At 41.2% G+C, this 16,794-nt stretch overlaps 1 protein-coding gene across 1 annotated transcript; it reads left to right on the forward strand.

Annotated features, from left to right (window-relative positions):
- Window positions 1-1,656: 1,656 nt before the first annotated feature.
- On the forward strand, window positions 1,657-6,706 carry LOC131243951 (laccase-4-like). The gene is made up of 6 exons (XM_058243607.1): window positions 1,657-1,812; window positions 2,032-2,183; window positions 2,782-3,035; window positions 3,821-3,949; window positions 4,157-5,077; window positions 6,333-6,706. The coding sequence occupies exons 1-6, from the start codon at window positions 1,723-1,725 to the stop codon at window positions 6,461-6,463; spliced, it is 1,677 nt and encodes a 558-aa protein (XP_058099590.1). The 5' UTR covers window positions 1,657-1,722; the 3' UTR covers window positions 6,464-6,706.
- The last annotated feature ends 10,088 nt before the right edge of the window (window positions 6,707-16,794 follow it).

Below are 16,794 nucleotides of genomic sequence, written 5' to 3' on the forward strand. Positions count from 1 at the left end.
ATACATCATGGTGGGGACCACAGCTTTGAGACGAGCTAGCTGGCTGCTGTTGGGTCACCAACCAAACCGCGTCCCTGATTGTCCAACTTATACATGGGCCCTACTTCTACAAACTGACTGGTGTGATTGTGGGGGTTGAAACCAATCTGCCAGCTTGCACACAAGATGAACGGTCTTGATGTGATACATGCTTGATAAGTTCTGATCCCTTGCCCTTAAAGCACTGCTGGTGAAATGCACATGTCATGAAGCCATCATGTCTTTATTTTTCACTCGCATGGACATGCACAACGGTTTGTGTGATGAGGGCATTTTTACGTGCGCATGCATGCTTCCAACGAAAAGTCCTTTGATTAGACGGTTCCGATTGTCCCGTAGCAGATGAATGGTTCTGATTTTCATTTTGGCCCTCGTGTACACTGGACATCCTGTTGACAATATCACCACATCAGGTGGGTCCCACCGGGTATGTACTTTTGTCCAAAAACTAGGCTCATCCATCCATCAGTGGAGCACTATATGAGAAATGATAGACAGAAAAAAATACATGATCAACGGCCCACATTCGACACACGAGGAGTGAGACCACATTATTAGCATATCAGCTAAAATACTGGATCTAGGATAGTATTCGGTGATCCAGACCGTTAATCTGAAGAGATACAAAACCGATGGTGGCTGCATCCAAAATCTTCATTACTGGAGGATTCTAAACTTCAGATCAACTGCCATATTCAATATTCAAAGGAGAGATTTAAATGATCAAAGGACTGGAATATTGCAACATGAGACATCTTTTCTGGTAATCCACATCCACGGTAAGGCCAATCGTATAAACCGTTTGAAACATTGGAACATGACCCCAGATCCAACGGCTGTAGTTCTCATGTATACAACAATGAGACTGATTGCATACAATGCGATCCACTGCGATGACTGCATGAAATCCAATCCGTCAATCATGTGATTCTCCTCTCCACAGATCCCAATAATCAGGCCGATCCAAAACTCAATTTGCCCACATCACGGGAATCAATTGGGATAGGGACACCCACCATTAAAATCCTTACAGAATAGTGGGGCCCAACGTGTTTTTCACATGCCATCTAATCCATTCAAAAGATGCACCCAACAAATATAAACGGACACCCAAAAATCAGGCCATTCCAAAACTCAGGTGGGCCACACCAAACAATTTTAGAGGTTCTAGACATGATTCTACATGTTGTGGTCCCACCTGATGGCTCACGTAACTAACAGAGTAGATATCATGCAAACATCAAAGTGGGTCCCACCCAAAATTGTAGGATCGTACAGTGGTTGAACTATTTTTTTGCCACCTACCAATTTTCCACTTTAAGAGCTTGAGTGGGCTGAGAAAAAATGGCCCAAAAATTAAAAATAAAAGGCTTAATAGCTCAGTTTGAGATCTGTATTAAAAGAAACATACCAGCTTTATGTAATATGCAAGAAATCTACAACAAATCACGCACTGTTGTATCTAAAAATATATATAAAAAAATAAAACAAAAATAAAAAATAAAAATAACGACCTTGCTTCAAAACTCAAAAGAACCTCATCCACCAAACTCGTAAAAACGACATTCCAGCAAAAGATCACATCCCGTTATAAGGTTGCGTTGGTATGTCATCCATGGATAGCAAGCAAGGAGAAAGAGAGAGAGAGAGAGAGATAGAAACAGAAAGACAGATAGCATAGACATGGAGTCATGGGTTCGAGCCCTGGTGCTAGTGGCTTGTCTTCTTCTTCCGACGGTCGTTGAATGTCGGGTCCGACACTACAAGTTCAATGTAAGTAGCAGATAACATGTCATGACTGGGTGCACCCATGCAATGTATTTTTCCATGGCTGCATATATCTCGTATTACAGAAATGTCTATACAAATGAATATTAAAAAAGAAGAATCAATGGCTTTTTATACTGAAAACGAGAAGTTGGGCGCATTGCGCACCTGTTAATGTTTATTTTATTGGAATGAATTTTGAGATGTCAGGGCTAATGTGCGCAGGTGGTGATGAAGAATACAACTCGGCTGTGTCAATCCAAGCCCATCGTAACCGTTAACGGGCAATTCCCAGGGCCCACTCTCTATGCAAGGGAGGGTGACAATGTGGTCGTGAAGGTTGTCAACCACGTCAAGTACAATGTTACCGTCCACTGGTGAGTTGATAAATAAAACAAATCCTAGCCCATGAGCCAAGAGCCTGACTGGCCCACCTGTGCCATTAGGTAGATGGATGGTGTCCAGCTACCCAATTGGCTATCAGCCCCAGATGCAACCCATAGGCCTTAAAGCTCAGCCCTATGGGTCCCTAAACAGACAGGACTCGGGCTAGCAACCCATGGCCAGTTGGGAAGGGAAAATGATCTAAATGATCAAAGGTTTGAAATTGTCCAATCTAAGATTATTTATTATTATTAATTTTTCAAATGGATATATATCCTCAATTCATGACGGTGCCCATCATATTAACGGTTTGGATCATTGAAACATGACCCGGATCAATCATGAATACTGTGTATCGAACCACTCACGTGTATAATGGTGGCCCTCCTGATTTTTGGATTGGGCCAAGGGTTCGTCATTGGGTCCAGACACTGGACCTAAATTTCAAGCCGTGGCTTGGCCCAGGCTACTCGAGCCAAGGTTAGTGGTCCATGCTCTGGCCATACAAGGTTGGGTGGGTCACTACAAAACAGTAAGTGAAGCAACATTTGATTAAGAATAATGAAATCTGTGTATGTTTTGGTTTCACAGGCATGGCATCCGGCAGCTACGTACTGGTTGGGCTGATGGGCCGGCATACATTACCCAGTGTCCGATTCAGCCCGGGAATCAGTACATCTACAACTTCACTATCACAGGCCAAAGAGGAACTCTTTGGTGGCACGCTCACATCCTCTGGCTACGTGCGACGGTGCATGGTGCCATTGTCATCCTTCCCAAGCTTCGGGTCCCTTATGTTCCATATCCGTTCCCTAGGCCCGATAAAGAAGTAGTAGTGATACTAGGTGAGCATACGTACAGTTTCTGATATATATGTGTGGGGCCCACCTTTCGATGACATGATCCATGTGATCCTATCCATTTGATTGGTGACTCACAATTAGAGGTGGGCAAAGTCAAGTCAGATTGGATTAGGTCCAACTCGACTCGATCCGGTTTTTACAAGTACCTTACTTGAATTTAATCTGATTCAGGTACTGAGTCCAGTAAGGTTAACTCAATCCAAACCAATTCTTTGCTGGCTTGACCCGATCCGAGTTTAACTCAATCAGGAAAATTGAGTTAGATCGGGCAAGGTTAGGGTTCAGGTAGAAAAATAGTAAAGGTTAAAAAAAAAAAAAAAAAAAACTAAAATTTGACTTTATACTACCTAATTCCAGTTCAGATCGGATCGAGTTGCTATATGACCCGAACTCGACTTGGTTTGGAGTCGGATCCGAGTGGGTCAACTCGATCCAACCCGACCTTGTCTTTCCGTTCGGGTCGGATCAGATCCGACCAGTTTGGTCGAGTCGGATCCGACAAGTCAAGTCAGATCCTGCCTACCTCTACTCGCAATGATCACATCCAACGGTCTACATCTTACGATAGCCCAATGGGATGGTAAGGTTCATACGATAGGGTGGAGTTTTTTGGTGTATCTTCTATCGATCATAGAAACCGTCCGTTTGAGTTTGTTGCGCCTGACAAACGTTTGATCAGGAATTCTATCTTACAAAAAAAAAAAAAAAAAAATGTAAGTTAGAACGGTTTCGATTGTTGTTTTGATTTGAATTTATCTGAATTACAGGTGAATGGTGGAAGTCAGACACCGAAGCTGTGATTAACGAGGCTCTGAAGTCTGGCCTTGCACCGAACGTATCAGACGCCCACACGATCAACGGTCATCCTGGTCCATTCTCAAACTGCTCTTCCCAAGGTAATAATACCACAGTGAAATGGCCTACTACTAGCAAATAAATAGCCCTGACTCGATCCGCCCTGAGTCAATTCACAAATCGACCCAGCCCAAGAAGCTAGATCATGGATGGCAGGAATTTTCGTCCATTATCAGTGGGCCCATACAAGTCTGGCCCACCTCTACATTTCAAAACCTCTAATTTGGCGCGCTTTCTATCATACGCAGGGGGGTTCACGTTAAAGGTAAGGAGAGGCAAGACCTACATGCTCCGACTCATCAATGCTGCACTCAACGAAGAGCTCTTCTTCAAAGTAGCTGGCCACAAGCTGACAGTAGTCGAGGTCGACGCCGCCTACACCAAACCCTTCAAGACCGACACCGTCCTCATCACACCAGGCCAGACCACCAACGTCCTCCTAACTGCCGATCGCGCTCCGGGCCGTTACCTAGTCGCCATATCCCCGTTCATGGACTCGCCGATCGCCGTTGATAATACAACCGGCACTGCTATCTTACACTACTCAGGCATGCTCGGCGCATCGCCGACCACCCTCACGACCCCACCTCCTCAAAACGCCACCCCGATCGCAACCAACTTCAATGCCGCTCTCCGTAGCTTGAACTCGAAAAAGTTCCCAGCCAACGTCCCCCTAACCGTCGATCACTCCCTCTTTTTCACGGTAGGCCTTGGCATTAGTCCATGCTCCACGTGTAAGAATGGCACTCGTGTGGCTGCGGACATCAACAATGTCAGCTTTGTGATGCCGACAACCGCTCTCCTTCAAGCGCATTACTTCAACATAAGTGGAGTTTTCACCAATGATTTCCCCGGCAATCCACCGATCACCTTCAATTACACCGGTACAGTGCCGTCGAACTTGCAAACCACAAATGGGACTCGGCTTTATAGGCTGGCGTACAATTCAACGGTGCAGATTGTCTTGCAAGATACCGGCTTTATATCGCCAGAAAACCATCCGATCCACCTGCACGGTTTCAATTTCTTCGCCGTCGGACGGGGGTTGGGGAATTTCAATCCAAAGAACGATACCGCCAATTTCAATCTTGTGGACCCCGTAGAGAGGAACACGATCGGTGTCCCATCTGGCGGATGGACGGCTATCAGATTCAGAGCTGATAATCCAGGTAAGCCTACCCATAAACTGCAAAATATCTCTTAGATTAGAAGATCATAGCCATCTATTCTTTGACCCTTCATTTTCTTGATGGTCCATCTAGATTGAAATGTTGGGATTGCCAAATTCTAATTACTTCTTAGGAATGGTACATCCACTTGGGATCCATCAAATCAATGTTCCAGATCAACAAATCAAGGGCCCCACATCTACTGATTCAAGGCAAGCCCTGAATTGGACGGTTTCTCTACATTAAACCCTCATCAAACCTTCCCAATTTGAAACCTTCTTTGGTGAGTCAGATATTTTCAAATCTCGGCCCGGGAAATGATATAGTAGGTCATGACCTACTAAGCATCCAATAGCAAGATGACAGCTCATATCCAACGTGGATTTTCAAGAAAAAAAATCAGGTGAAAATCTTTGAAAGTGTTTTCAGGTTCCACTTGCCTCTCTGACTGGACGTCTGCCCTATTACGGTAGGTCATGACCTTCTGTATCATGTCCCACCTAGCCCAATGGTCAAATCTAGCCGTTCATATCATATATTTTCAATGGGCCGGACTTGGGCTGGAGTATTGGGCACAAGACAGGCCTTGATCCCAACAAAATAGGCCCATTTATTAATAAACATGCTCGGTCCATTCAAGGTTTCAAGGGCATTTTCGTAATATATTTTTTATTTCTAAATTTAAGACCTTTTATTTTAAAAAAAATTTAATTTTTTTAAAACACACGCGCACACACACCACCACACACTCACACCGTAGTGGGATTTCACCACCTATGGGTACTCGAACCAGCAACCAGGTGTTGAAACTCCTAATAGTCTACCACCAGAGTAAGAGCAGGGACCCCAAAATTTAGGACCTTAGTATTACCGTTACAGCCAGTTGAGTTAAAAGCCTAAGCTGTTAGCCAAAGGTGAAACAATAGTTTTATATCCAACTGCGGAGGATCCATATACATCGGTCTAACAGTTCAATCACGGTTGGAGTGTTAGCCCATACCAACATATACTATACGGTACACATATTTCATTCCATAGTAAAATCTGTACCAAAATTAACGGTAGGAGTGGTTTGATGTTTGGGTCATGATATATACATGGTGGAGCACACCTAATGAACGGCCGAGATCTTATAAAAGTGGGTGGATGGGCCGGGATCGGGCTTGCTGGCCAGGCCGGGCATGGGCTTAAGTGGCCCAAGTGATTGTGGTCCACCACTAAACTATTACTGGTTTTTTCTCTATTGCTTGTGCAGGTGTTTGGTTCTTGCATTGTCATTTGGAAGTGCATACCACATGGGGACTGAAGATGGCATTTGTGGTGGACAATGGCAAGGGCCCCAATCAATCGCTTTTGCCGCCTCCGTCCGACCTTCCAGCTTGCTAGGCCCGCCAAACGTGTCATGATCATATGGTTGAAAGATTCTTTGGTTGATGAAGATGGACTAAAGGACGCCGAAAAAAGGAACAAAATTCGGTGTTCGTTTTTCTTACTATCACCCACTGATTGATGGCGAGAGTTGTTTAGTTGGAGTGTGAATAAAGGGGGGCCAAATTTTAAGTTTTTGTAACTCCATCTCATTTTCAATCATTCATTATCTATGAATGAAATTATTTAAGTTGGGTCGAATCTTAGTGGTGATTGATTGAGAATTTGATGATGGTTTTCGTAGTTGTTTGGCCAGCTTTCTCAATCCATTTCAATCCCATCTTGAAAGCAATCGTTTGCCGATCCATCTTCGTCAGGTAGCAGCTTTCAATTGAATCTAACTTACTCAAATGACTTGGGTCGCGCCGGTTGAGATATCTCAGTCCATTGACAAATCTATTTGAAAGAGTTTTAAGAAACCGTTTAACCTAAATAAAGAGAAGTTAAAATAAGATGGAAAATTTTCACATGCTGTCAATGTAATTAATCAGGTCTTAGATCTCAATCTTCCCCGGTCTACATCCGCAATGGTACTATCTCTAGCGAGTTAGTCATTGTCGCCTACTCGATCACACACACACATCCATACCACTAACATGTGGGCCCGAGGCCTAGTTTTCAATCAACAGTGTCAATGGGTAGGGTTTGGGTTAACCCCAGCCTGACCCATCTACTTAAAATTAGGCCTCGGCTTAAAACCAAGGCCTAATTTTCAATTAACAGCGTCAATCAGTTGCGTTTGGGTTAACCCAAGCCTGACCCATTTACTTAAAATTAGGCTTCGGCTTAAGACCAAGACCTAATTTTCAATCAACAGTGTCAATGGGTTGGTTTTGGGTTAACCCGAGCCTGACCCATTTACTTAAAATTAGGCCTCCGCTTAGGACCAAAGCCTAATTTTCAACCAACAGTGTCAATGGGTCAGTTTTGGGTTAATCCGAGCCTAACCCATTTACTTAAATGGGTCATATTTTCTAGCTCAAGGCTGACCCATTGCTGGGCTGCTTGGTGGGGCCCAATCAAGCATCACTAACAAATGGGCCAGGGTTGTGCTGGCTCAGATCAAGCCCATTGACAAAAATAAAAAAGCCCATGTTTTTGTCTCAGACATTTCAATCATTCGACAGCCTTGAAAATCCCTTTGTAAGTGCGCGAAGTCGTCCACCGTTCTTTGCTAAAGAAAAGAAGACAAAAACCCTTTATAAATGATTTGACTCTGTATAATGCTTTGGGAATGATTGGAGTTTGATCCCTTTTCTCTCTGAAAGAGAGATTGTACAGAGTCAAGTGCATGTCTCTAAGGATTGGGCCCCACCATAGATAGGACATAAACCAAAGGTTAAACTGCTTGATGTCTTTCCTCACCAACGGTTGCGATTCAACAAACGGATGGTCCTTGATCGATGGTAAGGATCATTCAATCAATCTGATTTTGGTTTTATGACCTATCTAAGGTGGGCCCTACAATTTGGATGGTCTATTTTGAGTTACTTTTATGCCATGTGTACAATTTTCAAGCTCATGTTACCAAACACGGTACTCTACCGTAGTATATAACTCGAAAACAGCCCTTGCCCAATAATGAGAACCCTTTTGGACCCTTCCTCTTTCGAATATTCTAAGACTTCTATTGCTTTATGGAAAGAGGAATTACAACATCCTTCACCCGAGTATTTGAACATCATATGCGGGTGGACCATGGTTCAGTGATCTAGATCATACTATAAAAACATGTAAACTCAACTCAAAAAACTTCTTGAAATCTCATATACTAGCTTTTCTGAGTTGGGATTTTTACACTAAATTTCCAAGAAATTTATATTTTGCTAAATAATGCTTCCACGGTTAGGAATTGACTAGTTCTTTTCTTTAAGAAGTAGTAGAGTTCAGGACTTTAAAAAAAAAAAAAAAAGAATTGTATGACATCTAGCACACTACGCATGTGCATCACACTATGGTCATAACATGAACAAAACATCAGGTATATTAGATCTTCAAATAGGCGAGGCTTGACTTGGGATATTTTAAATGGCCTACATTATTTTTTACAAACTACATTACAATTGGATCCGCCCTATTTTTGGTCTGTCTAATGTTACAATTGGATCTGCCCTATTTTTGGTGTTACAATTGGATCTGCTCTAATAATAATGTCCACATGCATTTGTTGAACAGATTAGATGTGAGATACATGACACATGGGTCCCACAACTTTTGATTTTCCACCTTACTGTAAAGAAAAAGTAGAGGGAAATAATATGATTTCCCCACTTAAAAAGTACTACTAGAGGCACTACTTAATAAAATTTAATTCTTTGAGTAATTTCATGGTAAACGGATCTGTACCATAAAAAGATTCTTTGGAAATGAGAATTTTACCAAATAATGCCTCTATAAATGAAAATACTGAAAAAGTGCTTTTCGAATAGTGAAATTACTGTAACGCTCTCTGCTATTTGTGCACTTTTTTCTTTAAAAAGTGATAATTAGGTAAAAAATCATAAAGCCCACTTGATATTTTTATGATACCATCCAATTAGTACATGTAATTCAGCATGATATTAAGAATCACAAGTTCAGCCAATCTAAATATAAAGTAAGCCATACCATAAACTAATTTGCATTTTTTTAAATCATCGAAATACACATGCAACCCATCTAGACATTTAATTAAAAAGATTTTTAATCCATGTAATTATTGTGGGTGGATGTGTACAGTTGATAGGTTAGCTGTAGAGTTGGGCATTGAGTCAAGTCGGACCAGATTGGGTCCAACTCAATTTGGTCTGAAATTTCTATGGATGGACCCGAACTTGATCCGATCCGGGACCGAGTTCGGGTCATCTGACTTGATCCGATCCGGTACACTACTGGCCTGATCCAATTCAAGTACAATTCGGTCAGGAAAACTGAGTCGAATCAAATTGGGTACGGTTCGAATAATCCTTCAATTTGAGTCTTTGATCCTGCTTAGTTTTGATATACTCTCCTAAAATGAGCTCAAAAAATAGATGAACAGAGTAAATTCCTGAAAAACATCACAGTGGGCCTCACCTAAGTTTACAGCGCAGGAACTTCCTGCGAAAGGCTTTCGCAGGAAATCTACATCCATGTCGAGTCATGTCATCATGGTTTTTAAGAGAGTTATTTGATACTCTGACTGCCTATGAAAATTGATATGCAAAATCTTAAAAATGATACAAATAGTATGTATTAACTCAAAATAAAATCGTCTAAACTGTAGAATCGACTGATACTTAGATAAACTCAAAGAAATGAAACTGGTTGGATAAGCCTCCCTCTGATTCGCGAACATTGTTCGGCATTCTCATTTCTGACCGTCTAATAAATATCCACTAATCTGTTTATCAAATCATCAAATAAGGAAAAATTTTGGTTCGAGATAAATCTAAGCTGGGATATATATTTTAGACGGTTTAATTGAATTAATTGTACATTATATATCTATATATATATATATATATATATATATATATATATATATATATATATATATATATATATATATATATATATATATGCGATTTTTAATAATTTGTGACTACTATGTATCATCCATTGCACTCTACCAGCGTATCAAGTTTTTACAGAAGACGCGACGGAGAGAAAGATAAAAGAGGGGGCAAAAAATCTGCAACAGATCTAATCATTTCTCTGTAAAGAGAGCCGAAAAGGTTTCACCTTTCTTTATTTTATTTTTATTTTTTCACACATGGCAGTTGTTTTGGAGTTCTCTCGAGGAGAAGAAGATCTCTACGTCATGCACCAGGGACTCTCCTACGTAGACCTGATCGGATCTGATCGGATCCAATCAGATCGGTCCGGATTGACCACTGATCCGAACTCGATCCGATGTACGGTCGGATCTAAGTGGGCCAACTTGATCCGACTCAATCCTGGTCTTCGATCAGTTCAGATTGGATCCGTTGAATCGGTTCGGATCGGTCCAGATTCTGCCCAACTCTAGCTGTCATGTACATCTTGGGGGCTTTAAAATTTTATAACTTTATTACTTTATGAAGAAAAAAAATAATATGTTAAGGTTCTTTGGTAATGTTTATTCTCAAAAATCATTATTCAGAGGCATTTTAATCCTTGAAAATTTTCTTTGGTAACTTTAAATTTACAAAGATTTTTTCATTTTTCTTTATTTTTATTATTTTTTTCACTTTTTTTGAATTTTTTGAAGTTCTAATTGAGTTATGACTATAGTTTGACGATATTCAATTAAATCTATATATTTTTTTTAAACACCCACTCACCGGTAAACCATTCATGGGAACCCAAAGATTCATTGGAGGGCAACTCTGGTGTCAGCAGCTACAGTAATTCCAACTCCAATAATGTATATTTTAGTTGTTGTGGTTAAAAAGCTCGTCTCATCCTGTTTACCGGTGATGCAATCCTAGCCTTAATTGGCCTGGTCGTGTCACCTATGCTATTACTTTGAAGAAATTAAAGTGCTCAAAGCAAGCCAAAGAACTTACAACTTTAATATTGAAGCGCAATACATCTGGCAATGAATGAAACCGCTTCATTTCCTAGTTAACTTGATTTTGATCACGAACAGGTCATACTTGGGCTAGCCCCGAGTCGGGATGAGTCATGAGGTCAAAAAAACATGGTGAACTGATCCTCGACCCTTCGTAAAATCTGGCTGAGTTGAGTTGAGTCTACTTATTCGAGTTTTTAGACTTTGGCGAAGGCCATAGCTGCACTTGGTCAATCGTGGAGGAACCATGCACCAAATATCTCCTGTGTCAGAAGATCCTAGCGACCAATTTGGGAAATTTTTATTGTGGGACCGTCGTTGCATTCTCTTCTTAACCATCTATTTGTGGGCCCATGCATTGACAGCTCAAGACTGCCGAAAGCAAGATACTCTTGAGGCATGGCCCATCCATGGCAGGAGACAACAGAACAATGCTTTGGATTACTAAACCATTGGCCCCACTTCTCAAACCCGAGTATCATGTGAGAAAGTCACGAGTCTTGTAACTTTTTATTTTCTCTTTTATGGAAATATCCCATGTGGTCGAATCTACTTGTACGGTTAAATACACCCGATTTTCGTACAACCGCTGTAACCAAAGCTCTGCAGGCCCCACCAAAATTTCTGCTTGTAATCAACACAGTTCATCAGTTTTCTTAACTCATGTTAGGATGTTAGCCCATAAAATAAGGTAATCCAAAACTCAAGCGATCCACACCACAGAAAACGGTTTGGATTGAACGCCCCACCATTGAAAACTTGTTGGGCCCACACAAGGTTCGGATTAGACTGATGTTTGTATTTACTACATCCTGGTGGGAGCCACCTATTGAATGTGTTGGATGGCATATAAACATTGTCATGGGCCCACAGGATTGTTTTTTCGGTTGTACTTAAATTTTAAATTTACTTCATTTTCTGGATTGATGTCCTGAATGAAGTAGTGAAATTGATGAACGGAGTGGATGTCATGTGAAGATATTGCTTCATTTCTTAAAAAATGGTAATTTTAAATATAAAAAGCTATAGCTAAATAAACTAAAGTTGTGTTACACAATTTTCACTGTCACGTGACATATCGCATGCAAATCCGGACCACTAAAGTAGTGGACCCCACTGTAGATGGAGCACAAACAGGAAACGACACAACTTGGACAAGCGTGACTATCCAATTGGTGACCATGAATTTGGACAGTTAAAAAGAAAAAAAAACACACATCAGACGTACAAATACAACAGGTCGAATCACACCGCTAAGGTCACTATAGCACTGAGCTTTGCTGCGCCCACATGCATGCATGTATAAGGCAGATGAAAAGAATCAAACCGAGTCATGAGTCATGACACAGCTTGGCCAGCTCGACTCTCAACCGAAACGTCATGACATCATTAAAAGGAAGGAATGAATAAACACTGAATCCGATCCCCGAAAACAAAACCAAGTTCCTTCCCTCTCATCTAGTAGGTGACGGTGGGCATACGAATCACTTTAGCTTTGCCTTACACCCTAATCTATAGCTCAAATGGTGGACTGAGTGAAAGATACCTCGTTTCAACACTTGAGGTCTTGGTATCAATCCAACTGACAGTGGGGTGTACTAACAAGCTAACAAAAAATAAATAAAAATGCTTTGCCTTACACTCTATTGGAACAAAGTAGGAAGGCCAATCCCAGCTCAATTTGACTCGTCCCTCAAATTTGATTCTCCACTCAGTTTAATTTAGTCAACAGAAAGAGCCAGTTCGAGTCAAGTTCAAGCATTTACAACATTTTCTCATACACATAAATTATATTTTAAATCTTTTACATTTCAAATGCAAATAAGTAAAAAGCGCTTTACAGATATTTTATTAAACAATCGGTGAATAACATTAAAATCAAAATATAAGGGCAATTTTACAATGTAAAATACGAGGACAGCGCTACAATATAATTTATTTTATTTTTTTTGAAGATTTATTTCTTCAATATTCAATACTCATTTCGAGAATACTTTATGAAAATAATCGAAATTTGATCTGGGGTGGCCCACTTGAGTTATGGATATGATGCCCCTTCATCCTAGTGGGATGCATATGATGAATGGATTTGATGCTATATACATACCACGTTGGGCCCAATCTGAAATATTCTATGGTGGGTTTTCCCGGGTCCATTGTTCCCCGTTGTTCTCTGGTAGTGTGGCCCATCCAAGCTTTGGCTTGGGCTATTTTTTGGAGTCTGAGCCTATCAAGGACGCATTTAATGGTCTGGATGCGATGGATTCATGATCACATGCACCTCCAACAAATGGGAACTAGCATGCGTGGACGCATGGATCTTTCTCCCTTTCGTTTAGGGCGATACATGGACGGTTACGATTCATGAAAGTCACAGCCCAAATCGGGCAGTCGATTGGCTGGACCGGGCCAGAAAAATCGAAATTTCAACAGGCTCCAATGGTCGGACCTAGCCCAACCAGTCAAAATCAGGGCCCAGCTCGCTGACAGCCCTATGCACCGTACCATCTTCTCAAGTAGAGTCATGTTCTCGCCCGAGTTGGAAGTGAATCCGCCCGACTCGGCTGAGTTGGAGCTGAGTTATCAACGTGACTAGTTGTGTCAAATCAGATCAGGTCCAACTGAGTCTATGGCTCAGATTAGTCACACAATACCTTCCAGATGGTTTTGATCTTCCCTAGAGAAGTTTGGTAATGACTTATCCACTGTACACGTGGCATCACTTACAGCAATAGATAGTGTACAAAGCATGGAGCCCACTGAAGATGGAACGGACTCGATTTGGTAGTGACCCCTATGTGGGGCCCATCATGATGTATTTTTGTTATCCAAACGGTTCATTCATTTTCATAGCTCATTTTAACGGATGAGGCAAAAAAAAAAAGAAAAAGATATATACAAAATTCAAATAGACCACACCATGGGAACCAGTAGAGATTAAACGCCTACCATTGAAGACTTCTTCTGAGTTACAGAGGTTTTTCATCAAACTAATTTTTGTAATGTCCCTTCATCCTAGATTTTTTAACTTTATGAACAGGTTGGATGGAATTTAAAAATCACAGTGGGCCCTATAAGCCTTTCAACGGTGGGCATTTTTATCCCTATTGCTTCACGTGGTGTAGTCCACTTGTACTTTGGATCTGCCTCGTTTTAGGGCTCATAACTAAAATGAGCTCTCAAAATGAATGAACAGCGTGGATAAAACAAATACGTCATGGTCGGGCCCACAGAGCTTTGACCAGTACGGAGCTCGGTACTGGAGGGGTCCCTACCGAATCCGAGCCCAGATGGAGCGGATAACTTGCACAGAGAGAGAATTTTGCCCATCCATGCAATTATTTTCACATAAGTGGCAGAAGGAATCTCAAGATGCGAACTAAGGAAGAACAAAATCTAGACAATTTAGTCCTCCCATCTTTATTAAATTACGAGATTACCACTCAATTATTCGGTCGGTAATGCGTGTGCTTCCGCACGTGAGTTTGGGTGTGCATGCAAATGAACATGGACATGTGACTTCTTTTCCCGTTTTCTTCTTCTTCTTCTTCTTCTTTTTTCTTTTTTACTTTTGGAGTCATTTGATACTCTGGCAGCCTATTACTCTTGATGCACAGGCACTTAGAAATGATTAAATTGACTAAATTGTGGAAATCAATGTCAGTGAATTACAGGCTAAAAATCAGGTTGATTGAACAATCCTAACCTCTGATTTATAAAAACTTGTTTTTTGAACCAAAGCCATTTGACATTTTCATTTTCAACCGTCAAGTAAATGTGCAGCAATCTGAAATACAGATAACCAAATAAATGTAATTTTTTGGTTCGTGGTACATCTAAAACGGTAGAAATAATCTGGACAGTTTAGTTTAAAATATTTGCCTGCCACGTAAGCAACTTCTAGCTGCAAGTGTATCATCCATTACACTCTGCTAGAGTGTCGACGTACTTCTCTTTTCCTTTTTCTTTTCTTCAGGTGGGCCATGTGAGACTGGACGCATGACCTGAAACGCTTCGATCGTTACGCCCTAACCGTCAAGTGCATGTGATTTGTTTAGGTGGAATATTAGCTTTTGCCGTCAAAACCATTTTAAATATCGATTTGTCTGAGCTATTTTAGGTGTAGTACTTCGTTCAAAGATCTGAAGAGAATTTCTACCGTTGTTGCAAAACGCTGGATCGCGTCCGCAGCATGATTTTTTAAATACGTACGGCCCTGGTGTGACTCGTCCGAGTCGACTCGATCTGGTCAATGTCCAGAGTCACCTCCGAGTCACTGCCTAGTCGGGTGAGTTGGACCCAATGAGTCACCGGCTCTTTTAACCGAAATCGGGTGAGTTACTCAGTAAACTTTATCGTACTGAGTAAACTCTGATGGGCCCACCGTGAATGTATCCATGCCGTCCATCTCTTTTTTTTTCCCCTCATCTTAGGAGTTGAGCAAAAATTCAAAATATCCAAAGCTCAAATGGACCACACCATAGAAAACAGTGGGAAAAATGATTTCCACCGTTGAAACATTCCTAGGGCCCACAGTTATTTTTATTTGTCATCCAACCTGTTCATAAGATCACACCATCATGGATGAAGGGAAACCAAAAATATTAGCTTGATCCAAAGCTTCTATGGTGCCCCAGAAATTTCCAACGGTAAAGTTCAATTCACACTGTTTCCTGTGGTGTGGTCCCTTTTAGCTTGGATATGCTTAATTTTTTTGGCTTCAGCTCTAAAATTATCTGTTGAAATGTATGGATGGAGTGGATAAAATACATAAATCAAGGTAGACCCCACAGATACGCAACGCAATCCACCCTTTTAACTAGGCCTACAATATTTGATTTCTAATGGATTTCAATGGGCCGGTTTGCTCTGCAAGGGTTGCACATGGGCTTACCACGGCTTGTGTATGAGATCCGACCCGTCCGGCAGGGTCAATCCACCGTGAAATTTGGGTAGCCAAAAAATCAGACCGATAAAACCAATGTCTGGTCCACCATGTAACTTTGGAGAGTTTTGGGGGTGGTTGTCCAATGTTTTCTATAGTTTGGCCCACCTAATAATTGGATGGATCTAGTTTTTAGGAATCCCATCTTTATGATGCGAGGGTTAGATGGCATATGTTTGGGAAAAAAATATAACAAGTCCGGAGACTTGGTTATGGAATGGACCAACTCTACTGTCACTGCCTGAAGGAGCGGGTTAAACCAAGACAAGATAAAGCCTAAAGGAGAGATTTAGCTCGGATTCACAGGGAACAAATTCCGACCGAAACTTAAAGAGTCAAGAGCCATAGGCGAGATATATAAAACACATAAAGTTAGCTCGATTAACGAGGTAACAATGTCTAATGAGGCTGATTAAGGCCCTAAAGCTAAAAGTTACCTGACAAACCATAAAACCGACCTATAAAAGGTCGGTTACAATGTCGGCTATTAGATTAAGGAAGAATGTTGGTCACAGGCCGATTCAGTTTCATCCGACATTAGGCAAAAAGCCTCATCCTTACAGTCAGTCAAGAATGATTTGATATCAGGGCCAGTTGAGGCCGAGCCAAGTAAGGATGAGAGACGGTGTAATCCTAAATACCGTTCCAAAGATCTCGTAGAAAGATCCCCGACCCCGATAATTTCGGGATCGGGAAGCATCCATAAACACATGATAACTAAATCAAATCTCCTAGAAATCAGGGAGAAAATCCCTTCACGCTGGGGGCTTTCACTCATATAAAAGCAAGATTCTATGGACTAAAAGGTACACAGAAAAATACCTCAAAAAC

This window comes from Magnolia sinica, chromosome 4 (assembly GCF_029962835.1).
Source record: "Magnolia sinica isolate HGM2019 chromosome 4, MsV1, whole genome shotgun sequence".
Taxonomy (NCBI): Eukaryota; Viridiplantae; Streptophyta; class Magnoliopsida; order Magnoliales; family Magnoliaceae; genus Magnolia; species Magnolia sinica.

What these genes read in the sequence shown, in the direction of transcription:
- LOC131243951 (XM_058243607.1), top strand. Translation starts at nt 1,723, where the DNA reads ATGGAGTCATGGGTTCGAGCCCTGGTGCTAGTGGCTTGTCTTCTTCTT. An exon ending in TCCGACACTACAAGTTCAAT is followed by an intron (nt 1,813 to 2,031) that starts GTAAGTAGCAGA and finishes TAATGTGCGCAG; the next exon opens with GTGGTGATGAAGAATACAAC. An exon ending in CTCAAACTGCTCTTCCCAAG is followed by an intron (nt 3,950 to 4,156) that starts GTAATAATACCA and finishes TATCATACGCAG; the next exon opens with GGGGGTTCACGTTAAAGGTA.